General features: G+C 43.2%; 1 protein-coding gene across 1 annotated transcript in view; it reads left to right on the top strand.

Annotated features, from left to right (window-relative positions):
- The window catches only part of LOC130124227 (microtubule-associated protein 4-like), a 79,807-nt gene that overhangs the window by 50,677 nt on the left and 1,746 nt on the right, over positions 1-27,384 (top strand). Inside the window, exons 6-12 of the mRNA XM_056293680.1 lie at positions 5,655-6,037; positions 7,083-7,280; positions 9,357-9,471; positions 11,355-11,408; positions 11,628-11,893; positions 16,574-16,633; positions 22,324-22,416. Coding sequence (XP_056149655.1) covers positions 5,655-6,037; positions 7,083-7,280; positions 9,357-9,471; positions 11,355-11,408; positions 11,628-11,893; positions 16,574-16,633; positions 22,324-22,416 — 1,169 coding nt within the window. The remainder of the gene's footprint in view (positions 1-5,654; positions 6,038-7,082; positions 7,281-9,356; positions 9,472-11,354; positions 11,409-11,627; positions 11,894-16,573; positions 16,634-22,323; positions 22,417-27,384) is intronic.

Consider the following 27,384-nt stretch of genomic DNA (forward strand, 5'->3'; position numbering starts at 1 on the left):
TGGGGAGGGTGGCACATGCCACCCATCCCTCCCTGGAAGTCCCAGATCAGATCTAAAAAACGAAGCAGATAAGAGGAAAACTGTCATTTCTGCAGCTCAAAATTTAAATTGTCTGCCCGGAGCTCGGAATAGGAATTCACCTGTAAACCAGATTTCCTCAAATGTCATGGTCGTAACAGGGAGTAAGCCTGGTTCACCATCTAGACCTGCAGCAGGTCAACTTTCAGCCTCTGGCCTGCAGTATGAAGGCCCTCCTTCTTCCCAGAGAGGTCCCTCTGACATCGGCCTGGTTGAAGCAAGTGGGGTTGAGATAGAGAATTACCCCTTGAGAGAAGACTTGGACCGTGATGAAAAGGGAAATGTTGGGTCATGTCCTCCACCCAGCAGAGGAATAGCAGAAAAAGAGGTTACGAGTTACAGCATGAGGAAGGATTTAAGTCATGTTGAAGCTGGGGGAGAGAGGGGGTCACATGTTATGTTAAATAGAGAGACGACAAGAGGCCTGCATGTTGCACCGAGTGAACTGCCACAGCGGACAACGGTGAGGCGAGCCCTGTCCGACTGTTCACATCTATCTGTCCCCATGATGATGACCGAAACCTACCCCACCGGCACGAGAGGTCCAGGGGTAATGATGCTCAATGCCCCAAATTTAGCCCTGCTCGAAGCAACAGGCCCCTGCAGGCCCCCGTACCCTCACGGGGCCGTCCGCCGCTCGCTAACTGTTACGGATGATCGAGTTGCAGCTGCCGCTATTGAAACAATGATGACATCCACGCTAATGGCGTCACTTGAACTGCCTTCATCCCCACCCCCGAAGAGGCATCATGGGAGCACTGAGAACAACGTTTTACTTCCTGTGCCCCCCTCCATCATCCCATCTGTCAATGGTTTCTACAGTAGCAAACTGAACACAGTGGGTAGGTATTTGTTTTGGGTGGGAAAGAGTTTTGGGGGGGGGGGGGATGCCCCAGATTCACTGCACAGTAGTGAGATGAGAAACAGAAAGGGCATATATTTCTCTACGTTCATAATATTTGTGCTCCGGTACACTGCAATGTAATGGGTAGTTTACCTATTGTATGTTTGAGCTGACCAAAACTGGGTTGGTGTGTTTGGTTACGCAGAGGTCAGTGATCCATTCTGGGGCTGAACGGCCTTTAACATCCCATCGATACTTGAATCAGACCGGGTCAGGGGAGTTGTACTGACACCTTACATTTATCTTTGGTTTTACCAACGTAATCAAACAGATTCAGTCTTTGCCAATTTGCATTAATAAGTCAACATTTATTTATTCGGATCAAGGAAACGGCAGAACACGTGAAAGTAATCTGTACTGGTTCTGAAATGTTGCGTGCGAGGTAGGTTAAGGTCAGGGACTCTGACATTTGTAGAAATACAGTTGAAATATAAATGGCTTGAGATGCAGCTTTGCATGTTTCTTAATCACATCGTAAGAACAACTCTAACCAGTTTTCCATGTGCCACAATCAACTTGAGAGGTTTAGGTCTTCGGCATATAGAGGCTTATCGATTATTACTTTTCGAAATGTATTTTTAATACAATAAAAGGTGGTGCATATATATTTCTATGAACTATTTGGACAAATTCATTATACCCCCCCCCCCCAGTATTTTCTCAGTCTTTTTAGACACAGATGATGGGATGGTAGGATGGCAAGGTGGAAATGCTGTTAGCCGGAGATGGTGAGTGGATTGGTGAAGGTTAACTAGCTGTCAATCTATCCATCATCTATCCATCCTCCATCTGCTGTGTTTTTAGAGTGACGCCAACAGGGAAAAGCTGGAACATTGATTTGAGATTGACTCTGACTGTACTCATTCAGATATAGAGCAGCTATTTCTGGCACTGGCTGTGTGTGTGAGTATGTGTCAGAATGTGTGTGAGTGTGTGTGGGTGGGTTGAGAGAGAGAGAAGTTGTGTGTGTGTATGTGTGTGAGAGAGAGAGAGAGAGAGAGAGAGTGTTTGTCTGTGAGAGCGGGAGAGAAGTGTGTGAGAGAGAGAGGTTGTGGTTGTGTGTGTGTGTGTGTGTGTGTGTGTGTGTGTGTGTGTGTGTGTGTGTGTGAGAGAGAGAAGGAAATCAAGCTCTTTTTCAATATCATGAATTGCCTTTGGTTTTAAAGACATAACCCCACAGGCAGACAAATGGTAGTCAACTACAGCCTAAATTCATGTTAGTTGCACTTCAACCTAAACACACACATGCACACACACGTGCACACTCACGCACACACACACAGATTGTTCATTCCTTAGGGTATGATGTTTTCCAGAGCCAGTGCATACAACATAGCTTAATCGTAAATAGTAAGGACTTCTACTATCAAGCCTAAATGGCAGTTTTCTTCTTTCCGTACTCAAAGTGGACGTGATGACACTATATAGTATATAACAGTACACTGGATGATGCTTTGTCAAAGGGAATTTGAGATCTCTAATTGATATAGACAATATACACAATAGCAGGTACGAATTTAATACATTGTGACACAAAAAACAAATCAATGTCAAATCAATTTTATTTGTATAGCCCATTATCACAAATTACAGATTTTGCCTCAGTGGGCTTTACAGCAACACAACAGCCTGTCCTTTGACCCTTGTCATGTAAAGTCATCTGAATGCGGCACGTTGCCTGGTTGTAAATATGTTATGAAAGGTCATCTGAACTCTCTGTACCGTCTATCTAGGAATGTGTCTTTTACTCTGTCTTCACTGTTACCTCATGTCTAATGTCTACTGTTAATTGCATTCACTGTGTATACCATATAGTATATGTGCAGCATATACATACACATGAAAGTGAAAGAGGGTGAAGCCCTGACTACGACAGTAAAAGAGGATTTGTGTGTGTGCATGCATGTGTGCGTGCGTGCGTGCGTGCGTGCGTGCGTGCGTGCGTGCGTGCGTGCGTGCGTGCGTGCTGTGGAAGTTGCCTGCAGTGAAATATCCTACCACCAGCTCTAAGTCTCTCTCTGTTAGTCATCCTTTAATATATATGGCAGTGTTCCTATGTCAGCTCTCTTTTTCTCTCTTACACACACACACACACACACATACACACACACACACATACACACACTCAACGCTGGTTGCCGACAGCAGTGTATTGTAGCGTGGTAGTTGGTGGGTCGTCTGTGTAGTCAGCCAGCAGTGCCTTGTAGGATGACTCATATTGCTGGTGGAGTGATACTGCTATGAATACCAGTGTGACAAATGGACTGACGTTGCCCAGATGAGTGCTCAATCATCATCATCATCATCATGAGCATCACCATCACAAAAATAACGGAAATGAGGGCATTCGGGTACCATAGCGGTCTATTGCATTGCCTACCAACACGGGGATCGCTGGTTCGAATTTCTGTGTTACCTCCGGCTAGATCAGGCGTCTCTACAGACACAATTGGCCATGTCTGCGGATGGGAAGCCGGATGTGGATATGTGTGCTGGTCGCCACACTAGCGCCCCCTCTGGTCGGTCGGGGTGCCTGTTTGGGGGGGGGGGCTGGGGAGAATAGTGTGATCTTCCCACGTGCTATCTCCCCCTGGTGAAACTCCTCACTGTCAGGTGAAAAGAAGCGGCTGGCGACTCCACATATATTGGAGGAGGCATGTGGTAGTCTGCAGCCCTCCCCGGATAGGCAGAGGGGGTGGAGCAGCGAGCGGGATGGCTCGGAGAGCAGGGTGACTGGCCAGGTACAATTGGGGAGAAAAAGGAGGAAAAAAATAAATACCAGAAATGTTTCATTTGGGGGGGGGGGGATTGTTTGAAAAGCCAGTGAAATTAATACAGTAAAGCTAATGTTGCTTTTAGGCCTCTAACCCTCCAGACCTACCCCAACAAGTGTACAACAAAGACTGATGGCGTTCACATTTTATTCCTTCTCACACTTTGCTTTGTTAGTAGACGTGGTTTCACAAAAGAGCATTTGTCACAAAGCACTTGTCAGCAGAGGGTTGAACTGAAAGATGGCGCGTCGTGAGTTCTGTTCAGTTTCGCCATTACGTAAGAGATGTCTCGGTGGCAACAAAAAGATGCGCCCCGCTGTCTCGCTCTCTGCCCCAAGCCCACTTTGTCTCACCCCATGCCCCGCCTTGCTCTCTGCCCCCTTCACTCTCCTTGCCCTAAATTTGTTTCCACTCTTGTCTCTATCGTTCCTACATTTTTTTTTCCTGTCACGCTCCATCTTTTCTATCTGCCTTTGCTCTCCGTCCATGCTCATCCCGCTAATCGGTTGTTGGCGACGTTGATGCTGTGACCCAGAGTGACCTTCGGCTCACACTGAGGAGGAGATCCATGGCTGGGTTTTAACCATCCTGTATGTAGCGCATCTGATTTTGATTAGGTATACTTCCTGCTCAAGTCAGATGAAAATCACAGCCATCAATTTTCAGGTTCTATGATGGGTTATAATTAGGTTTCATGGGCCTTGCAAAAACCAAATATAAACGTTCAGTTCAAGTAAAGGAAACGGAGATTATCCAAACTGATCAAATGATTTAAAAGCAGTAGCATCAATGTGTTTCATTCAGCGATTTTAGAGTCGGGTGGTGCAGTGGTTAGCACGGTCGCCTCACAATCCTTGGTCCTGGGTTCGAACCCCAGGTTAGTCCAACCTTGGGGGTCGTCCCGGGTCATCCTCTGTGTGGAGTTTGCATGTTCTCCCCGTGTCTGCATGGGTTTCCTCCGGGTGCTCCCACAGTCCAAAGACATGTAGGTCAGGTGAATCGGCCATACTAAATTGTCCGTGTGTGTGTGTGTGTGTGTGTGTGTGAGCCCTGTGATGGCTTGGTGGTCTGTCCACGGTGTCCCCCCGCCTGCCGCCCAATGACTGCTGGGATAGGCTCCAGCATCCCCGCAACCCTGAGAGCAGGATAAGCAGTTTGGATAATGGATGGATGGATGGGTTTTAGAGTCATTTGAGCATTTGGTGAGGAAAAGCACATGTTATACTGTTTTTAGCTGCAACACCTCAAGAGCCTGGTTTCAAACTCGCTGGGCTGTACCATCTCAGTAGATTCAGGGGGGTTGCAATCCCCCCCAAAAACGTTTGTGATTGAGTACATCTAAAAACATACGCAGTGGTAAGACGTTAAAGATTTTGCGTTTTTTTTAATTAACAGTCCTCAAACCTATCCTCTGCAGTAAGAAAGTTGGCAAGGTATATATTTTTTTCTGCACCCCTTCCACTCTTCTCTCTTAGTATCTCCCTCATATTTTATCAGTTGGTATTTATTGCCCATGTGGCTTCATTTAAGGTAGGATTTCACAGAAACGCCATCGCCAGAAAGGCAAACAAGATGTGCTTCGTTGCCTTTAACCTGCTCAAGCAAATCAGATCTTTTGACAAAAGATTCCCAGTGTTTCCGATTTGTCAGCTTGCTTTGACAAGCTAACAAAAACTGTCTGGTCAAAGTATGATGTGAATAATGTATAACGTTCGCTACTCTGCTGAAAACGTGCTGTCAATACACTAGCCCTTCTTCCAATGACAAACCTAACACAATGATTCCATATCTTTCTCTTCATGACAGTCACACAACAGTTGTGCGTCACGTCTATGACACAATGTGCTCTTTCATTGAGGATTTTTTGAGGCTAATGTTGACACTGTTGTTTTCCCCAGTGAAATCTGACAATAAGGACAAGATTGACAATATGTCCAACAAGACCGAGAAGACTGACACCTCACACAAGAAAGAGAAAGAAAAAGAGAAAGAGGAGCAGCAGAAGAAAGCTGACAACAGCCAAGACAAGACCCAGAAGTCTGAGAAGATACTAAAAGATGAGGAGAAGACGGAGAAGTCGAACGAGGAGAAAAACAACAAGGCCAACGAGAAAATGGAGAAAGTGGATAAACCCGAGAAGGTCGATAAAGACGAGAGGAAGGACGAAGAGAAAAAAATGAGTGAGAAGATGGGAGAAAAGGAGAAGGGAGGGAAAGGGACGGCCAAGTCACCGACGACCAGCAGCAGCAAAGATCTGGCCAGCCCTGACAGCAAGAACAAGGTGGGTTGCACACACGTGCGTGCACGTACAAACACACACACACACACACACACACACACACACACACACACACACACACGCAGACAACCTAAGCAAGGTTGATTACAGAGGCGATGTGGGTAGACAAGGACATAATTCACCTTCGTCGGCATACTGCTTCTGCCTATCTCATTGGTGCATGGATGTGTGTGTGTGTGTGTGTGTGTGTGTGTGTGTATGTGAGTGCACACACATTTGTTTGTTTTTCTTGCAGATGCGTGTCTGTTAGTGTGTGTACTGTAAGTGCACTTGCGTATGTGTGGTTGCTGGGTCATGTTAATGTATTCCTACATCATGCCGCTCTGTGTGTACATGCTTAAAATGGAGAGAAGCAAAATGGAATTTTCCATTATCTCTGCTACATTCCTTCTGATGCTTATCCAAATGTGATGGTTATATTTTCTATAGTTAACTACTCATTACCCAGCTAGCTCACTGGTTATAAATTCATAATCTACTGTTATAATTCATGACCTGTCTGTCTCACAATTTTTGCTTATATGTATGCGGGCTGCACTGTCATCATTTAGGGGTGTAACGATTCACTGAATTCACGATTTGATTTGACTTTCAACTTTCAAGGTTAAAATTCAGTTTGATTTTTAGTGATTTATTTGACTCCTCTCAATGGTCAATTAAACTATTTTTATAAGAGTTGTGATTTATAAAGAAAAACACCAGGTTCTCAAAAAGTTATTTAATTATAAATTATTGATCATACCTATTTTTTGATAATTGAAAATGAACGCTTATCATTTTCACTTTACATTAATCAAATCAAAATTGTTACACCCGTACATATCATGCTGCTGTCATTGTCATCAGTGATTAAATTTATGTTGTTTCTTTCTTCTTTCTGTTTTATTCTATTTTATCCTGTTTCTATCTTTCTATCTCTTTTCTACCTTTTAATTCTTTCTCTCGTTTCTTTCTGAATCGAACCCTTTTCCCTCTTTTTCCTTTCTTCCTGCGTTGTCATGGCTTGTTATTGTGACATTATCACCAGCCTGATGTGGGGTCAACCAAATCAAACTCAGCCAAATCCCGCCCATCCACCCTCTCCACCAATGGCGAGGCCAGCTCTGCCAAACGCCCCTCTCCCACCACAACCTCAGCCAATAAAAAAAGCCCTGTAACCAAGGCTACCACTCCCACCACCGCTAAGCAGTCGCCAGCGGCAACTGGTCCAGCCAAGGCTGCCAAGGTGAGTCAAACACACCATAGATACTAAAGACATAGTTGCAGGTTGCCCTAATGTGCCGGAAAACCTGTAAGTTATGAAAAACACCAGGAAAATTGTGAAATTAACCAATTGTCAAGTCAATTCAATTTTATTTGTATAGCCCAATATCACAAATTACAAATTTGCCTCAAGGGCCTCAAAAAGGAGAAGGGGTCTCCACGGAATCTGGTGGTTAGAGTTGGCTCAAGGTACAGATGTGTGTCCCAATTAGAGAACAGGAAATAATAGTCAAGTCATGGAAAATTGTACAGTTTAGTTTAAAATCATATTTTTATCAGCTGAGATTATACATCAGTGTTTGAACTTTGGGTGAAATGTTCATTGACCAGTGTAAGTTACACAGTCCATGTAGAGACTGTTGAGGCTTCTGCTGATAGTTAATACTGACTAATATCACCTTACGTGAGCAACGGCTTTCTTGAAACAAGATAAAATCACTTGCTTACCTGAAATCTTCAAACAAATTAAACTGCGTTGATTTCAAGATTTTTTTATCTAGTCTCAAGCATAACATGCAATTAATAAGCAAAACCGCTAAGGTGAAATAACTTAGATAAGTCAAGATAAAACTTATTACATCATGATAAATAATCTTACATAGTCAATTCTTAGTGAATAAATTATTGGTGAAACAAGATTAGATTTCTATGTGTCAGACTTGCTAAGATGTAGTGTTTTTGTAGTGTGGAAAATGTCCTTGAAAAGTCCCGTGGCATGATTTTGTAAAATTGAGTGGAGAAACCCAGAGTTAGCAGAAAAACAGGAAGCTCATCATCAGTCCTGTTGTGTCTCTTTATACTGAGCTAGGTAGTTCAGTTACCAGTTGTAAACATGATTGGCGGTAGCAAACAACATATGAGTCGAAAGCCTCGACATCAGGGCAGCAGGCAAATGAAAGTGAGGGTATCAGTCTGATCCCTGGAAGCATTTGAAAAATATCTGCAGGGAAGGATGCAAAAGTAACGCAATAATGACTTCTTGGGGTATTTGGGTAGCGTAGCGGTCTATTCTGTTGCCTACCAACATCGGGATCACCGGTTCGAATCCCTGTGTTACCTCTGGCTTGGTCGGGCATCCCTACAGACACAATTGGCTGTGTCTGTGGATGGGAAACCGGATGTGGGTGTGTCCTGGTCGCTGCACTAGCGCCTCCTCTGGTCAGTCGGAGCGTCTGTTCAGAGGGGAGGGGGAACTGGGGGGAATAGCGTGATCCTCCCACGTGCTATGTCCCCCTGGCGAAGTCCTCACTGTCAGGTGAAAAGAAACGGCTGGCAACTCCACGTGTATCAGCGGAGGCATGTGGTAGTCTGCAGCCCTCCCCGGATTGGTAGAGGGGGTGGAGCAGCGACCAGGATGGTTCGGAAGAGTGGGGTAATTGGTCAGATATAACTGGGGAGAAAAAATGGGGGGAAAAGTAAAGAAAAAAAATGACTGCAGAGATGCCCTGGGGCAAGGGACTACAGCTGCTTAGTAAATGCATAGTAAACAACAGTCAAAGACAGTGGGCAGCACTAAGCAAATGTGAAAGAAGGCATGGCTGTAAAACTACACATGGGAAACTCTTCTTGTAGAATTAAAGGTTAAAATTGGCCTACTTGGTTAGAACAAACTGATACCAGTTATATCCCACAGTCACCAGATCCCTGCAATGTTGTCACGGAAATATACTCAGTTTTATTCTCTTTGCTCAAATAAAACTGTATAGACCTTATTTCCTTCCATCTTCTACCTCCTGTCCTTCCCTCCTATTACCTCCCCCAACTTCTTTTTTCTCTACCTGTCTGTATCCAACTTCCTCTCTCTTCTTCTTTTTCTGTTATTCTTAGTCAAATAATCTGTCTCTTCAAACACCAGAGAACAGAAAAATAGAGCCTTGGTCACACAACCGTACAGTACATACACGCATGGATGAATACAGATAAACACACAGGTGCCCATCGTGGAGCCAGATGCACACCTATATGAAGAGATATACCTAGATAACACACACACACACACACACACACTGCTCATCCCTTTTGTGTTTATGTTTTCCAGACCCCTGAGAATGGTACAACCGAGAAGCGCCCAACTGTACCAAAGGCCACTCCTACCCCTCGTGCAGCCACCAATAAGAATGGCTCCTCAGCTAATGCTGCAAGCAAAACTGCTGGTACATATGCTTACAATACACACACACACACACACACACACACACACACACACACACACACACACACACACAGCAATACACATAGCTAGCATAAAAGCATATTGTGTTCACAATCCCAGCTGATGCCCTTTTTACTATATTTCAGTAAAATGTTATACAGTAATGTTTTCGGCTACAAATGTGAATACTGCCATAATAGGCAGCATCCCGACTCTAAATTGACTGGATCAAAATATTTCTGGTGCTTCCTGACCTTTGTTCTGGTACTTTTCAGTTCTTGAGCTCACCTGAAGGAGGAATGGGTTAAGGCATGCTGGTACTGATTCAGACAACAGTATAGAGCGATTTCAGCCATATGCTGCCCTTCAGTATCAAGCGCTAGGATTTGGGGAAGCACATTTAGTGCTTTAATCTGCACACCACAAAAGTTACCTCGCTCTCCTCCAAGGGAACTATGACTCAATGTAAGCAAAGTATTGTAAGCCAAACAGGTTTTCAGCTTTGCATATGTCTCATCGCAGTTCCTTGGGGAAAATATGATTCATTCATTCAATTCACTTTGCTGGAAGCACTGCTGTAATACAGCAACATGTTTTTTGGTGTTGTCTTTTTTATGCTTTAAAACAAAACAAGATAACTTGAAAATGCTACACAGAGTCGCAGCATAACTGTCAAAACATCTGATCAACGTTAAGTTTGAAGTGAAACGGGCTGTTCTGACAGCTACAGCAGCTCAGTGGACTTCTGCTTTTCTTTGTATTGTGTGATGCCACATGCATATCTGTGTTTTCATGTGGGGCTAGTTGTTGGTTTCGATTGTTGTGCAGCTGTGTTGTTTGTAGGGGGTGGGGATACCTGTGGTCAGTCTGGACTGAGGATGTCACTTAGTTGTACCCTGTAGGTCTGAGACCAGGTGAGTGTTCCTCAACAATGGAGGGATGCGAAAATTGTCACCCTGTACAAAAACAGGGGTGACAAGTCCATCTGCGGCAACAGTCGAGGCATATCCTGGCTAGCTGTTGCAGGCAAGGTCCTTGTAAAGGTCATGCGATGCAGGATGGTGAAGCACTTGACAGAACATCTGCTGCCAGTCACAGTGCGGTTTCAGGAAGAACAGGCGTACTGGGGATATGATTTTCACAGTAAGACAGCTACAAGAGGCAGCATGGTGGCACAGTGGTTAGTGGGGTCGCCTCACAGCAAGAAGGTCCTGGGTTCGAGCCCTGGGGTAGTCCAACTTTGGGGGTCATCCCAGGTCATCCTCTGTGTGGAGTTTGCATGTTCTCCGGTGTCACTGTGGGTTTCCTCCGGGTGCTCTGGTTTCCTCCCACAGTCCAAAGACATGTAGGTCAGGTGACTCGGCCGTACTAAATTGTCTCTAGGTTTGAATGTGTGTGTGTGTGTGTGTGTGTGTGTGTGTGTGTGTGTGTGTGTGTGTGTGTGTGTGTGTGTGTCGGTCGGCCCTGTGATGGACTGGCAGTTTGTCCAGGGTGTGTCCCCACTTGCCACCCAATGGCTGCTAGGATAGGCTCCAGCATCCCCATGACCTTGAGTAAGGATAAGTGGTTTGGATAATGAATGAATGAATGTGTGTGTGATGCCACTGTACCGCCGATATTAGTGCACGTCTTGATTGACACATCACACACAGTGTCTTCTTGAAAAGGGGAAAATAATTCATCATGTATTGAAGTGGTGTTCTTCCAGACCACAAACTAAAGACTGCATTAAGAGTCAAATTAATTATTTGCACTGTTTTGAGTCCTGATGGTTACTAGTTAAAATAAATAGCTCTTATAATTGATTTAGTCAAGTAGAATATTTGTATCTGTATCAGACAAGTGTGAAATGACTGCGCTCTCTTCTAACCCCACCCCCCCCAGCTACCAAGACTGACAAGGCTGAAAATAAGACAGGAGAAACCCAGAAGAAACCCAGCACACCCAAGACTACAGGTCCATGCATATACAGCCAGTTGCAAAAATATGGGGACATTCTTGTTAATTGTTGTTGTTGTTAATGTTTTTATTATCATTATTATGAGCAAAAAGCACAGTGATTACTTCATATTACTACCTTTGCAAGTAGTTATGGACAGTTTGCCCCAGTTTTGTTAGGACAAAAAAAGAACAATGCCTCAATTTCTCTCCCTACAGCCACCCGTCCTCGCCCACGTCCAGCATCCACCACTACCCCCACTCCCCAAGGTGCCACTACTAATGGTGATACACCCGCTGCTCACCGCCGCCGTACCATCACCAAACCCCCTGTGCCGAAGCAGACCCCCATGGAAAAGAAGCCGTCAGTGCCCCGTGCTCCACGGAACGCCCGGCCCATCAATGCCCCGACACCAGACCTGAAAAATGTCCGCTCTAAGATTGGATCCACTGACAACATCAAGTATCAGCCTGGTGGAGGAAAGGTAGGAAAAACCTGGAAGTGGCCCCAGGAAGTAGAATCAAGGTCAAGGAATGACTCTGGTGCAAAGAATGATGATATCAGCTTTCAAAGATTGCTGATCTGGTGATTGATTTGGTTGGTATTGATCAATAGTCATTCTTATTATCAGCAGTTGCTAAATATTTATCTTTACATTTTGTAATTTAGTGGACACTTTTATCAAAAGTGACTTAGCTGTTAAAAGATATATTTGTGTGTCAATCTTCAGACATCTTAGACCAGTGAAGTAGTAATCAAATCATAGCCAAAAGTGCATGTCAAGTGCAATTAGTGCAAGTGCACACCAGGCAGACAGGGATTACAAATTAGCAGTTTCAAAGTCATCTGTGGATTAAGGTTGGCCTGTAAAAGGAAAAATTTTAAATGTTTTTTGAATTTTATAAGCGAGTCTGCAGCCCTGATGGGAGACAATCGTTAATGCCACCATTCTGTTAAAGAGAAAGAGGAAAGAAAAGTTGGACCTAAAGCGCAGCCCTCTTGACGAAGACATAGATATTAGCCTCCCAGAGGTAGAAAGAAGAGGCTGAGCAGGAATGAACATGTTAATATAGGTCTGTGGGAAACCTGGTGCAGTTCCTTGAACTGCCTGGAAAGTCAGCAGCAAAGTTTTGAACCTTGCTGGGGAACAACTGGTCAGGAGCTGCACAGCATGCTCCAATAAACACGGTCAGATTTTTTTTTTTGGATGTACAGAGCAAAGGGAAAGGAAAGGAGACAGCTCCAGCATGATCAGAGAATGAAAGTTGGTTGTTGATCATCACCACAAAGTTCCTTCCAGGTCTGGAGGGCATGACTGTCAATGTATCGAGCCTGATCAATATTTTGATAGGAATACAGGTGTTAGCAGCAATGATCAAAAGCTCTGTTTTGGGGAAATTGATCTGGCGGTCTCACTCCCTAATCCAAGCAGATATGTCAGTGAGGAAAGAAGCAACCCACACAGACACCTCATTGTCTTCTGGTGGAAAAGAAAGGTCACGTCGATTGTCATGGGCATATAAATGGTAGGAGAACCCATCTGCTGAGATGATTGGACCAAGTGAGATATAGATATAGAGTGGGAAAAAGGAGTGGACCAAGCATTGAGCCTTGTGGCATGCCTGTTGAGATCTGTCAGGGGCTGGACACCCTGTGACATATATCAGCTTTTCTAGTTTGTGTAAGTTCAGCCAATGATGTGGTTCAAAATGGTCTCTATCCACAGTGACTCTTGTTTCTAATCTGCGATTATAGATTCTCATTGTTAATCTCCCGGTGAGAAAGCCCTGCTGGTTTCTTATACCTAAAAGACTTAACTACTATCATGTTGCAAGATACCCTTTTTTACCGAGCTACTAATAAAGCAGCTGCATCAAACAGCATCTCTGAGTAAAGTGGATTTCAGGTCTGAGATAAGTACTTTTTGAGAATCCTAATGGGGTTTTCTCCCCCCACAGTATTGCAGTTTAAGAAAATTAATTGAAATGTAGATTCATCATAATTGATATACTTATAATATGAATGTCTATAACAAAAAAAATCAACAGGTTTGTGTCTGCATTGACAGTTGACATGGCATTTTCTTGCCTCTCAAACTGAATCTTAACAAATCTGTAAGATGCAGAGTGGCTTGATACACACAGATTTCATCGCAACAAAATGTGCTTCTTATATTATTTTGATGGTACTCATAACTAAAAACAATGATTGAGCATTGTGCACTCTGTCAAGGGGTCCATATTGCATGCACCATTTCAATTTTTATTTGCAAGATTCAACTGCAGTGCCTTTTTTATCATATTTCACACTCATGCTATTCAAATGCTAGAGATGAAGGGGGTTGGTGTACTCTGTATAAAAAAAATCTCAGTTTAGCAGTCTATCTGTAGAGTTTAGATAGCTGAGAAAATGTGATACTAAATCACCACTGATCCCTCTCTGTGAAATATGAAAAAAAAATCACTCAGTGATTTGTTTCACAAATCAGGACGGTCACAGAAATATATTACCTTTAGACTGCAAACACCAGTCAATCAGTCAATTAACCAGTAAATCAGACTGGAGTCATTTTGGCAACATCCAATACTGTACTACCTTTGTGTAAGAAAGAGACATAACTTGTTAGTGATCATACTTTTATCATGCAGAAGTAACTTTTATAACAATGAAATATTCAACCCTTCACATCTGTCAACTGTTCTACAAGTTCATTCCTCATTATCTGTTTTGACTTTCCACCTGCCTCTACACCTCTCATATTTCTGCCCCTTCACTTCATCTCTATTCTGGCCCATTATTTCTTTCTGTAAAACTTTCAGTTTCTCCCCAACCTCTCCTAACATCTTTCTACCCATCCCATTGAATGCTTCTGTCTATATCCATCAGCTACTCTCTCGCTGTTTCATACATACACACAGACACACTGTCACTTTGAGAAAAGGAAAATACAAATCAGAGATGATCTGTATTCCCCTGTCAAAGCATTGCACCAGCACTGGATTGATAAGAGCTAGACACCTGGATGTGTTGGAAAACGTTATGTGTCACTTCAGATGACAAGCATATGCTTTTCCTACTGTCTACTTTATTTACTCAACCTGATTCATCCTCAGCTTATTATTTTTGTATTCTATAAGAAATATGCAGACTTGTTTGGCCATATAGTTTTGAATTGCACCAGTGTCTTGCTGTGAACTCAATATTTGGGGCAGTGGGTCTATATTGGTTGACTTTTTCATTGATCTTATTTTCATTCATTTATACATAAACTTAATTTCCTCCTACCTTTGGGAAATGTTCTGTTCCTGAACTGCTTGCTTACCAAATTCTTATGTGTATGTTTTGTATTTTCATCTATACCTGCTGTTGATGTTAAACGTTTTTGTGCATCTATGGGCATCTGGGTGGCATGGCAGTCTACTCTGTTGCCTACCAACAAGGAGATTGCCGGTTTGAATCCCCATGTTACCTCCGGCCTGGTCGGGTGTCCCTACAGACACAATTGGCTGTGTCTGCGGGTGGGAAGCCGGATGTGGGTATGTGTCCTGGTCGCTGCACTAGCGCCTCCTCTGGTTGGTCGGGGTGCCTGTTCAGGGGGGAGGGGGAACTGGGGGGAATAGTGTGATCCTCCCACGCGCTACATCCTCCTGGTGAAACTCCTCAACGTCAGGTGAAAAGAAGCGGCTGGTGACTCCACATGTATCGGAGGAGATGTGGTAGTCTGCAGCCCTCCCCGGATCAGCAGAGGGGGTGGAGCAGTGACCGGGACGGCTCGGAAGAGTGGGGTAATTGGCCGGGTACAATTGGGGAGAAAAAAATCCCCCCCAAAAAAAGTTTTTGTGCATCTAGTCCTTTTGTTCAGTTGGGTTGCAAAGTTCTTTCCAGTATAAATGTCTGTACTGTATTGCATGAAGGACACTTCTGTCTGTTCACGATATATAGGGATTCATAGCACCCCATTTCCTCAAAGATATTCACATTCACACATAAACCTGTCTCTCATTAACCCATTTTCTAGAAATAGTGTGTCTGCTCTTCTAGCAGGCCAGCACATCCTCGAGTCCACTGAGGAACCTGCAACATAAAACGGATTCTTCACTAATACTGAGTAGCAAGAGTAAGATGAACCATAGGCCATAATCACATGGACAATGCCACTATGAAACCAGAAGTATAGGACCTGTTGATGCCAACCGACAACAGAAAAATGTATAAGTTGGGCTAATTATGCCCTTTAAACAGCAGCACAGGAGTCAGAACCTCTTACTCTCCAAGATACTCCATGGTAGTTCCCTCGGTTCAAAGATGTGCCGCCACCTCACCGCTTGCAATGACTTACCAAATTATGTATTCCTCGGCTGTATGAAAAATGAACACACACATAAACCAAATCACTGTCATAGATCCTTATTTAGTGGTGTTGGCTCATTTTCTTTCCAGCATTGCAATGCTGGAGATTGGTTTATTAATTATGTATTCTCCCCTCATTGTTCCGATAATTTGAACTTAAAAATGTATGAATGTGATTGGGTGTTTCTGAGCTATGTGCTTCAGTATCGTGGTATTTAACTGCCACAACTAATTTGTGTTACCTTATTATCATTTATCCGCATTAGTGAACGTTGTGTTGCCCTGTAACCCTCACAATGATTGGCACTCTCTACCAGCGCATGCTAGCCCACATTGTACTTGTGCTGATCCACTTTAAATCATTATTCTGTTTGTGTGAGTGGTTTATATACCCAAGTGTGCTGCCATCACATCTTATTTGATGATCATTCCAGCATAGCGACATTTGATGTGTGGTTCTACAAAGATAAGTTTCTATTGTTCTCCCATTTCATTGGGTCTAATTCATCCTCACACCACAATGTCTTTAAATCTTGCTGCACCTACTACCACTTCATGTGATTGGTTGCACATATTCATTCACTCAACATCCTTCCATATGGTTGAGTATGTTTGTCCGTAAACCTCAGTATGCTTCCATTTGATTGGTTATTATGATCTATATTCTCAGTATCCTTCAATGTATTTGGTTCTACTGCCAACCCATATGCCCACTTTCCCTTGATTTGATTGGTTTCTGTGCCTCAACCCACTTGTGTTGTGGTGTGTAGTTAGTTGGAGGTTGTATTGACCGGGTGGGTAATTGTCTCCCCAGGTCTCCTCCACCCAGAACAACAAGGCTTCAGACCCCTCCAACCCCACCGCCAAGGCAAGAGTGAGTCCCTACCATTTCCACCCTTACACACTTATACACCCACCAAGTTTAAATCCATCCATATTTTCTCTATGTACATCTTATACACACCCTAATCACATCCACCTAAACTACACTCCTATACACCACCCATGACAATACATTGTGACATAAGACCTTTCTATTATCAGATTTAATGTATTCAGTCAAATGAAGGTCCACATTTTATTTTAAATGCGTAGTTATTTAAATAAATTGCTGATCTGAGCATACCAGTCCTTTATTAATTGTGTCAAGCATAAACAAAGAATGGTAGATCTTGTAGGTTTGGTAACAGCCTTGTTAAAAAAAAAACCCTAAAGAGACTGCCGAGGCAAATGCAAGCTCCAAACATGTGCACCCTTGGTCATTGCAGTGCAGTATTGTTCTCAAATTAATACACATAGATACTATCAATCTCTAGAATTAAAACTGTGATTTTACTATCAGAAAATATACCTACTATATACCAACTATATCGTCAATTATTCTCAACTTCCCCTTCATTGCAGTGGTGTATAGAGTTTCCCTACCAGTAGCCCTCTAGGGATGAACTTGAGGAAGGGTCATGTTCCTCTATGAACTATAGTGTTCCCTATTTTGCCATATAGCAAACTTAATGTCTCCTTGTTTGTATGTGCTTGTACCTGTGTGTAGGGTATTAGCAATGTTAGCATGGGGGGTGGGGATGGGGTTTTTTGAAAACGGTATATTCTTGCAGGTTTAATCCTTGCTGCAGTAAATGTTACACCATATTGTTGGTGCTTCCTCCCTTGCATACAATTATCTTCATGCAGTGGCAGCAGTTTGGTCTATCATTGTTTTTAAAGCCATCATCAGTAACATTTTGACTATCATTGCAAAAAAATGACCATCATGTATAGGGGCGTTAGAAGGAGTTGTAAATCTATAAAAGGATGGCTTTGCCAGGTGCTGAGATTTCTGGCTTTTAAAACCTGCATGCCCAGGTCTTTGTCCTTCAGAAATCTAAAGTCCTTCCACAAAAGTATGGATCCCCACTAGGGGTTTCACAAAATAATTGACTAGTCCACTATCAAAACCCACAAAGTCAACACTGTGCATAGTTGTAGACCAGTCGTTCATCTGTGGTTTTAGCACTGTGCAGTAATAAAGCGGTGGCAATGCATCTACAGCAGATATGCAGCTGGGGGCTCTGTGGGTAAAGTATGCAAAATGTGGACATTCCTGTTTATTTACGAGATTGCTACAGTAGTTTCACAAGTTATATCCGAAGTCAATCTTGTATTTCAAACTGTTTGAGCATGTAACACAGTGCATCATAGCAGGCTGTTCAGAGCTTTTGAGATGGCTTTCTAATGACCGAAGGTTGATATAACTTTGGTTTTTGTTGAACATAGATTTGTTTGAACAATCATGAAACTGATGCTGACGTGGAACAGTTCTCCATAACCAACCTTATTATAATTCTTCTCATTATTATTATTATTATTCAACATCCACTGAACCTAAATCCTTACAGAAATTGTCCAATACATTACACACTCTTCTCTGCCAGTTTACAGCCTTACACAATCCACCTGGACACAGACATCTGTACTTCTGATATACTCACCATTGTGTCATGTAAGTCAGAGATGCCAGGGCAGAGTTTCACTGATAGTCTCTTCAGTGTCTGCTAAACACTGATCCTAGGAAGAACATACTAACAGCTAATGGGGATCTAAATAAACAATAAACAGTACACCCATAAACGTCCATACTCACAACCCCATAAACTACATTCACACCTCTGCATCTCCCCAGCACCTCCTCTATAGGTGCATACTTGACATCCACCACCAAGATCAAGGATAACTTTAACCTGAAAAGAGCATCGACCCCTCTATACATCACATGTGCACACAATCACCTTCATATAGCGACACAGTTTTACAGTTAATAACTACCCATATCGTCAAGAACAGAGCGAGCCCTTACCTTCTACACACACCTCTAAAACAGTGGTTCTCAACCTGTTCAAGTCATAACCCCCCAGAATAATCAGGTTGGTGTTCATGACCCCCCCCCCCCCCAACACTGGGACATTTAACACCTCGATCCAAATACATTGATCTCATATAAACTGTCTGCCCGAGACTGTTCGGGGATTACTGTAACATAACACATGAAAGGTACCCAACTCACTCAGGAAGACCATTGCTTTGCCCACAGACAGAACAACAACTAATTTGATTTTGGCTTTAATTAGTGTTTTTAGATTTATTGAAATAACGGCACTTCATGTGCACACACACATTGACTCTCACAAACACACTCAATGATCCCACTTCTGACAGCATCTTTATGGGTGGTACGGTGGCGCAGTGGTTAGCGCTGTTGCCTCACAGCAAGAAGGTCCTGGGTTCGAACCCCGGGGTTGTCCAACCTTGGGAATCATCCCAGGTCCTCTGTTTGGAGTTGGCATGTTCTCCCCGTGTCTGCGGTGGGTTTTCTATGGGTGCTTCGGTTTCCCCCACCATCAAAATAATATGCATGTTAGGGCTAATACTCCTGTCTGTGCCCCTGACCAAGGCAACAGGAAGAAATAACTGGAGTTGGTCCCCGGGTGCTGCACAGCAGCTGCCCACTGCTCCTAGCTACACATCTAGGATGGGTTAAATGCAAAGCGTAATTTCCCTATGGGGATCAATAAAGTATCCCAAAATTTAAAAATAAAACTCTATTCCAAGGCAAATTACTATATCCCTGGTACAGGCGATGTAATGTAAAAAACATTCCCCAGTCTAAAATATGTTATTTTATTTTTCCCATGGTGCCGCGGAACTGCCGCTGTGGGCTCTGCGTCGCAAACTGGGGTCACTCACACATGAGCGTGTCAGACTGCACCTGCTATTGGTCTGCTGTTGTCCTCGTTGTCCTTCGATTTTCTCAACAGCCATTCTTCTACGCACAATAGCCACCAAGACTGTCGGATCCCAGGGTCATCTTAAGAAGCTGATGCTTAAAATGTATCCCCCATTATTTGCACAGAAGCTGTTATTGCTGATGTGTGTCTTCAGGGGACTCATACAACAGTAAACTGAATGCGTTTTTAAAGGTGACAATGATTCATGTTTGATTTCTGTAACAATCAATGCTTGCAATGTTTTTCATGCTGACCCTGACATGAAGAATGATTATTTTCTACTGAACTTAAAGACATTTAGTACTGTATTGTTCTCTCAAAGAAGTCTTGAAGTACACTGAGGGCCAATGCAGGGTGCACCACCTGACCGCACAGCAATTAATGGGACAGTACACCTATTTTTCGCATCAGGTGAGCCGTGGGTCTCAATGGTTTCATGCTTGTTTGCTCCACAAGCATCTGGTGACCCCTAGAAATTCTAGGGCTGGTCTAAACCCTGTTGCCCCTATAAATACAAATGACTCATTCAAGTTCTTCTGACATACTAGGTTAAAGCTAACTGGTGGGCAGAGGCACTATGTTCACTTTACACCTATTAGCATTACAAAGGGATCGATTTCTTTTGCAACTTCGCGACCCTGAGAGCAGGACAAGCGGTTTGGATAATGGATGGATGGGCAGTTGATTCAACAGTACAAACAGCCAAATATGTGAGAGTTGATGCAGAGTTAACAGAACTGTTTTTGTTGTCCTTTAGACAAAACGAATGTACACGATTTGGATACAATCTATTAGAGGGGACGAGTATGAACACTCAAGTGTTCACTGTCTTATGTCCACCTGTCCACATATATTTATGCATTTACATCCCTACCTCATATGGCTCCATCTCTATTATATACACCAAAAGTGAGAGAGGGCCGGTTGAATCCCATTCATCTAACCTGCACCCATTTACACTGAAACCTTTATACACTATTTACCTGAATATAGTCATTCTATATATCGATGTAATCCGTATTCTTTTTCATGGTCGCCATCATCATGTACACGTGCACATCCGGCCACCTTGTCTGTTTACCAAGAAACTGAAGGGACACCCTGGAATTTTGAATTTCACTTTATTTTCCTTTGTCTGAAACAGTGAAGGCAGAGTTTGTCTGGGCTTATGATTTTGTAGCATTGTTGGGATGCCTCACTGAAATAAAGGAGACACACAGCTTATTTACTAACTTGCAGCTAGTTGTGCTTCTTAAATTAATGAAGGATTTTCACCAATGCTGTACTGGACGGCGAGGAAAAAGAAATGTGGTGTGGGACTGTGAAATATGTGTGCATACAGAACATTTTTGCTTCTGTGTGTTTGCATTTTTCTGTATGTGTGTGTGTGTGTGTGCGTGTGTGTGCACGCGCGCTAACAGCTTGGTGAGTCATCCCCTGTTGTTGCCACCTATGTCATGAGCCCCCTCTCAGCTTGGGGGGGGGGTGTCTGACATGTCCTCTGCAGGGCTTTTAAAAGCGTGAGCAGGGAGGTAATATCACCAGCAAAGCTGATTCACAGCACAAAACAAAAGCAGTGAGTTACATCATTTCCATCTGTATAGACTGTGTGTGTGTGTGTGTGTGTGTGTGTGTGTGTGTGTGTGTGTGTGTGTGTGTGTGTGTGTGTTTTGGAGAGGCGTGTCAAAGGGAGGATCCTATATTTTAACAAATGAACAGTTGGTTAAGTATGCAGGTTTCCTGGGTCATCAGTCAGCTCTCCTGGCCATTCAGCATGTACGTATCTGTAATGTCTGCTTCTGTTGTTTTGTCTAGAGCTGGAGGTTTCAAGGGCAGGTTACGCAGTGGGATGGGCTGGGAAAGCAAAAGGCCTTAAACCCGAGAGACTAATATGCCTTATGTGCATGGATGAATGGCAAATGACAGAAAGGAACACCTCAGATTCTTTATTAAAGATGCTCTCTTTTCCCCTTCATAGGTATTGAGATGATTTTCTCGAGTTAAAATGACATTGCACAACTTGAGATTTGCACTAACCCACTAACTATGTACTGCACTAACCGAACACTAACCATCTTTTGTTCTTTGCTCTGTGTTGTGTCCCGTTTTGTTTCTTCTCGTATTAATCAGCCATGCTCTTTTTAAAAAGATGTGATTTTATTGAGCCAGTGTCATCGTCTTTTGGGGCTTAAAAACAGCATCATCTCAGACATGTTTTTTACTTGAACATACTGTCTCTCCCTTGGAGTTAAACTTCATGTAAAACCAGGAGGGTTGAACAAGTTTTTCATATAACAGCCCAAAATAATGTTCACGTGGCTATCGAAACAGCTGAACGAGTGTTGTATCAATAAAATCATACCCGCCTAACACATCTTCCACAGATTGTCCAGATAAATAAGAATAAATAGTGATGATAGCATCATGAAAACCAATAACAGATCAAGGTTTTCTCCAATAAATGCAACCAGTCACTTCTATTTGACCTTTCAGGCTATTGTGATGACAGTAACTCCTCCATATGCACTGCTGTTTCCTTTTAACTTAAGCTAGCGGCTGATTTGCTTCTCTCTCTTTGCTCTCTTTTCTGCCTGTTTATTCTGTCTGTCTGCCTCTTACACACGCCTGCCTCTTTTGTTCTTTCTACCTTTTTCTTTCCTTCGCTATCAATCTGTCTTTCTCTTTGCTTGCTTGTCTGTCTTGTCTCTCTGTGTGTCTGTCTTGTCCGTCTGCCTGCCTGTCTTGTCTGTCGGTCTGCCCGTCTTGCCTGTCCTTCTGCCCGTAGGTGCAGATAGTGCACAAAAAGTTGGACTTCAGCCACGTCACGTCTCGCTGTGGCTCCAAGGACAATATCAAACATGTCCCTGGGGGGGGAAACGTAAGTACCGCTGGAGCTGGAGGCAGACTCTAGTTAAGGAGGATGCACACAACAAAATTTTGTCTAAATTTATCCTCAATCAAGCCGTCCAGCTCAAATGAAGGCACTGGCAAAATAGCCTGATTTTTGACTCATTAGTACAGAGTCACTCATGTGATGGCCATCAAAACAGAAAGAAACCACATGAATTATGTCTTCCTTTAGTGCTCTCAAGAGTGCGGGCAGGGTGGAGTGGGTGGAGAAGAGTGTCAGGAGTGATTTGCGACAGGAGGGTACCAGCAAGAGTTAAAGGGAAGGTTTACAAGATGGTTGTGAGACCAGCTATATGGTTTGGAGAAGGTGGCACTGACAAAAAGACAGGAGGTGGAGCTGGAGGTGGCAGAGTTGAAGAGGCTAAGATTTTCACTGAGAGTGACGAAGAAGGACAGCATTAGGAATGAGTACATTAGAGGGACAGCTCAGGTTTGATGGTTTGGAGACAAAGCAAGAGAGGCAAGATTGAGATGGCTTGGACATGTGTGGAGGAGAGATGCTGGGTATATTGGGAGAAGGATGCTGAAGATGGGGCTGCCAGGCAAGAGGAAAAGAGGAAGGCCAAAGAGGAGGTTGATGGATGTGGTGAGGGAGAACATGCAGGCGGCTGTCGTGACAGAGGAAGATGCAGAGGACAGGAAGAGATGAAAATGGATGATCCGCTGTGGCGACCCCTAACGGGAGCAGCCGGTAGTAGTAGTAGTAGTAGTAGCAGTAACAGTAGTAGATTAGCACTCTCAAACATAAGGTCTCTGTCAAAAAAGGGCTATGAGCTGATTTCTTCTAATATTCTTATGTAAATGCAAAATCATCCACTGAGTGATGCCTGTTACACAACTTTAAAGCTGCTACGAGGAGTTTTGGATATTTGTGGACTTTGTGTTCCCCCGTTGACAAAAGCGGTAGTGTTTCATGGAAGAATGACTTCATTTAGCATAAGCATCACCTCTTCTCACAGTGATCTCCATTCACCATCTGGTAGTTGTGCATTTGTTTTGAAGAGAAGAGTGAGAGATGTAGCAGTGTTTTGGAACAAAGAGGTGTTTGCAAGATATACAGTGATGAGGTAATATATCTAGAATTTGGGCTATGTGTCAGGCAAATCATTTTGTCAGATATCGCAGGAAATCCAACCCAAAGACAAACATATGGACTCATTACATAGTAATATCTAAACTTTTTGCTGAAGGTCTGATTTGCTTATGTTGGTCATAGAGAGGCTTCAAAATTACATTGAGACAGTGGAAAAACTCATCGAAGCAGCTTTAAACCTATAGTAGGCAGTTATTTTTATGGCGTCATTGGGCAAAAATTCCATAACAATCTTTCATCATATTGTAATTCAAATCTTCTAAAAGAAAATTAGACTTCTGCACCTCCTCTTGGCTCTGTATTCAGGCTTAAAAAATTTAGCCCGGGGGCTAAATTTGAATCCCCGCGTTATGTACAGTGCATCCGGAAAGTATTCACACCCCTTCACTTCCCCAACATTTTGTTATGTTACAGCCTTATTCCAAAATTGATTAAATTCCTTTTTTTCTTTCATCTATCTACACACAATACCCCATAATGACGAAGTGAAAAAGGTTTTGTAGAAATTTTTGCAAATTTATTAAAAGTAAAAAACTGAAATATTGCATGTACATAAGTATTCACACCCTTTGCTATGACACTCAGAATTGAGCTCAGGTTCATCCTGTTTCCACTGATCTTCCTTAAGATGTTTCTACATCTTGATTGGAGTCCACCCGTAGTAAATTCAATTGATTGGATGTGATTTGGAAAGGCACACGCCTGTCTATATAAGGTCCCACTGTTGACAGTGCATGTCAGAGCAGAAACCAAGCCATGAAGTCAAAGGAATTGTCTGTGGACCTCTGAGACAGGATTGTATCGAGGCACAAATCTGGGGAAGGGTACAAAAAAATTTCAACAGCTTTGAAGGTCCCGAAGAGCGCAGTGGTCTCCATCATTTGTAAATGGAAGAAGTTTGGATCCACCAGGACTCTTCCTAGAGCTGGCCGCCCAGTCAAACTGAGCAATCGGGGGAGAAGGGCCGTGGTCAGGGAGGTGACCAAGAACCCGATGGTCACTCTGACAGAGCTTCAGCGTTCCTCTGTGGAGATGGGAGAACCTTCCAGAAGGACAACCATCTCTGCAGCACTCCACCAATCAGGCCTTTATGGTAGAGTGGCCAGACAGAAGCCTCTGCTCAGTAAAAGGCACATGACAGCCCGCTTGGAGTTTGCCAGAAAGCACCTAAAGGACTCTCAGACCATGAGAAACAAGATTCTCTGGTCTGATGAAACCAAGATTGAACTCTTTGGCCTGAATGCCAAACGTCACGACTGGAGGAAACCAGGCACCTCTCATCACCTTGCTAATACCATCCCTACAGTGAAGCATGGTGGTGGCAGCATCATGCTGTGGGGATGTTTTTCAGTGGCAGGAACTGGGAGACTAGTCAGGATCGAGGGAAAGATGAATGGAGCAAAGTACAGAGATCCTTGATGAAAACCTGCTCCAGAGTGCTCAGGACCTCAGACTGGGGCGAAGGTTTACCTTTCAACACGACAATGACCCTAAGCACACAGCTAAGACAGCGAAGGAGTGGCTTCGGGACAAGTCTGTGAATGTCCATGAGAGGCCCAGCCAGAGCCCAGACTTAAACCCCATTGAACATCTCTGGAAAGACCTGAAAATAGCTGTGCAGTGACACTCCCCATCTAACCTGCAGAGCTCAAGAGGATCTGCAGAGAAGAATTGGAGAGATACCCCAAATATAGGTGTGCCGAGCTTGTAGCTTCATACCCAAGAAGATTTGAGGCTGTAATCACTGCCAAGGGTGCCTCAACCACGTACTGAGTAAAGGTTGTGAATACTTATGTACATGCAATATTTCAGTTTTTTATTTTTAGTAAATTTCTACAAAACCTTTTTCACTTTGTCATTATGGGGTATTGTGTGTAGATTGATGAGAAAAAAAATGAATTTAATCCATTTTGGAATAAGGCTGTAACATAACAAAATGTGGGGAAAGTGAAGGGGTGTGAATACTTTCCGGATGCACTGTATGTATTGGAGGAGGCACGTAGTAGTCTGCAGCCCTCCCCAGCTCAGCTGAGGTGGTGGAGCGAAGATCGGGACGGCTCGGAAGAGTTGTGTAATTGGCCGGATACAAATGGGGAGAAATGGGGGGGGGGGGGGTCTAGCCAAGGAGAGAAGATTTTACCCAATCCCGGGTCAGTTCAGAGAGAGGGCGTTCCTATTGGCTGTTTTACAACTGCAGATGCGTGTGTTATGCAATAAATTCCTCTCCGCCCTGCCCCGCGGGTTGCTTGCGGGATAAGCCTAACCCTAAAAATCAACAAGACCAACTCAAAATGGCTGCTTCACATGAACAATATTAGTGTAACTAAGAAATTCGCTGAAAAAAATAATTTACATGGATAGATTATCAGCTACAAGTTTCATGAGTCTTAGTTTGACATTTTCTGGTGTTGTACACAAGTGTAAGGGGCTGAAGAGCGATGCGGAGGTCATTTAGTGGGAGGGGCTTAGCGGAATGATACGAGGCAGCAGAGAGAGAGGCGGAAGGATTTGCATTGGAATGTTCAATGTCACCTACTGCAGCTTTAATCTAATTTAGGCTGCGTTTACATGAACTGAGGGAATCATTTTTAAGCCCCTGTGACACGTCTATTTTTTTATAATAATTGAGTGTTTAAACAGCTGCTAGCTGTAATTCGGCCACATTATTCAGATTTAGGAGATCAAGGTGAGAATCTCAAGTCAATCTATTTTCTTACACGAGTTTTCTTGGAGCACGTGACTAGCCTTGCTACCTGGCTGGGATGGCATCCTTCATTAACTGAGGAGATCTAGGATTGTGTGTCCACTGGGGCAGGAAGCAATTACATTAAATTCAACTACTGTTCTTCAAATTGTATGATACTGGAAATGTATGCATTGGAAGGTTTTCTGACTTAATGGGAACGGGGAGAGGAGGAACTCATCACTATTGCTGCTGAGTTAATAGCTTCGATTTGCTCTTTAAACTGATTAAACCTGTGAATGGAACCCAACCCTGGTGCTCACTCACCTAAATGTTGTTCCAGTCTGATCACCCGGTCCGTTGTTGTCTGGTAACGTCTGTTTGCACCAGTTTGCATCTTCAAACTAATGATGCCAACTGCAAAAGTGCTGCTGGACAGTGTCATAGTAGCAGCATCTAGACAAAGCAGTAGCATCAAGAAAAGCAAAATGACATCAATGAAGGATACTCATTTATCCTTAAACGTCAAGGATTAGGCAATACACTGAAGTTGGATTTACAAAGGTGCACAAAAAATTCAGTGTGCACCACTTGTACAAATCAATGTTTAAGTCCACACGCTCTGGTGGACTAGAACCGACACCTTCAGCTTCATTTTAACATTTGCAAATAACACCACTGACTGATATTTACTTGAGCCCAAAGCTGAGAGCCTATTTTGATTTGTAGTTATTGTATGTTAATTTGGTTACATAAAATGTAAATAATTATATAAACATAAATCCTATTTTAGGAATAAGGCACATTTAAACAATCAAAATGAATACTTTTCAAGATATCACAGTCTGAATATACAATCTGATGTGCAAATATATCTGTGGGTGTGTGTCTTTGTGTGTATGTATGCAAGTCTCCTGTTGCTTTCTTTCATTTTGTTTCACAATGCAAATCATCCCAAACCCCATTTAGGACCATGGCCATGATTCATAATTGTTGCTTAGCAGATTGTTCTTTTATTGGTACAAAGCTATCATCACTGATACGATTATATAATGCTGATAATATTAATAAGCTGGGGAAAAAAAGCTGGAAAACACAATTAGCTCAGGTCAGAGTGACAAATTAAAAGCCAAAGAGATTATCAGTATAAGCCAGACATG

Source organism: Lampris incognitus, chromosome 14 (genome assembly GCF_029633865.1).
Source record: "Lampris incognitus isolate fLamInc1 chromosome 14, fLamInc1.hap2, whole genome shotgun sequence".
NCBI lineage: Eukaryota > Metazoa > Chordata > Actinopteri > Lampriformes > Lampridae > Lampris > Lampris incognitus.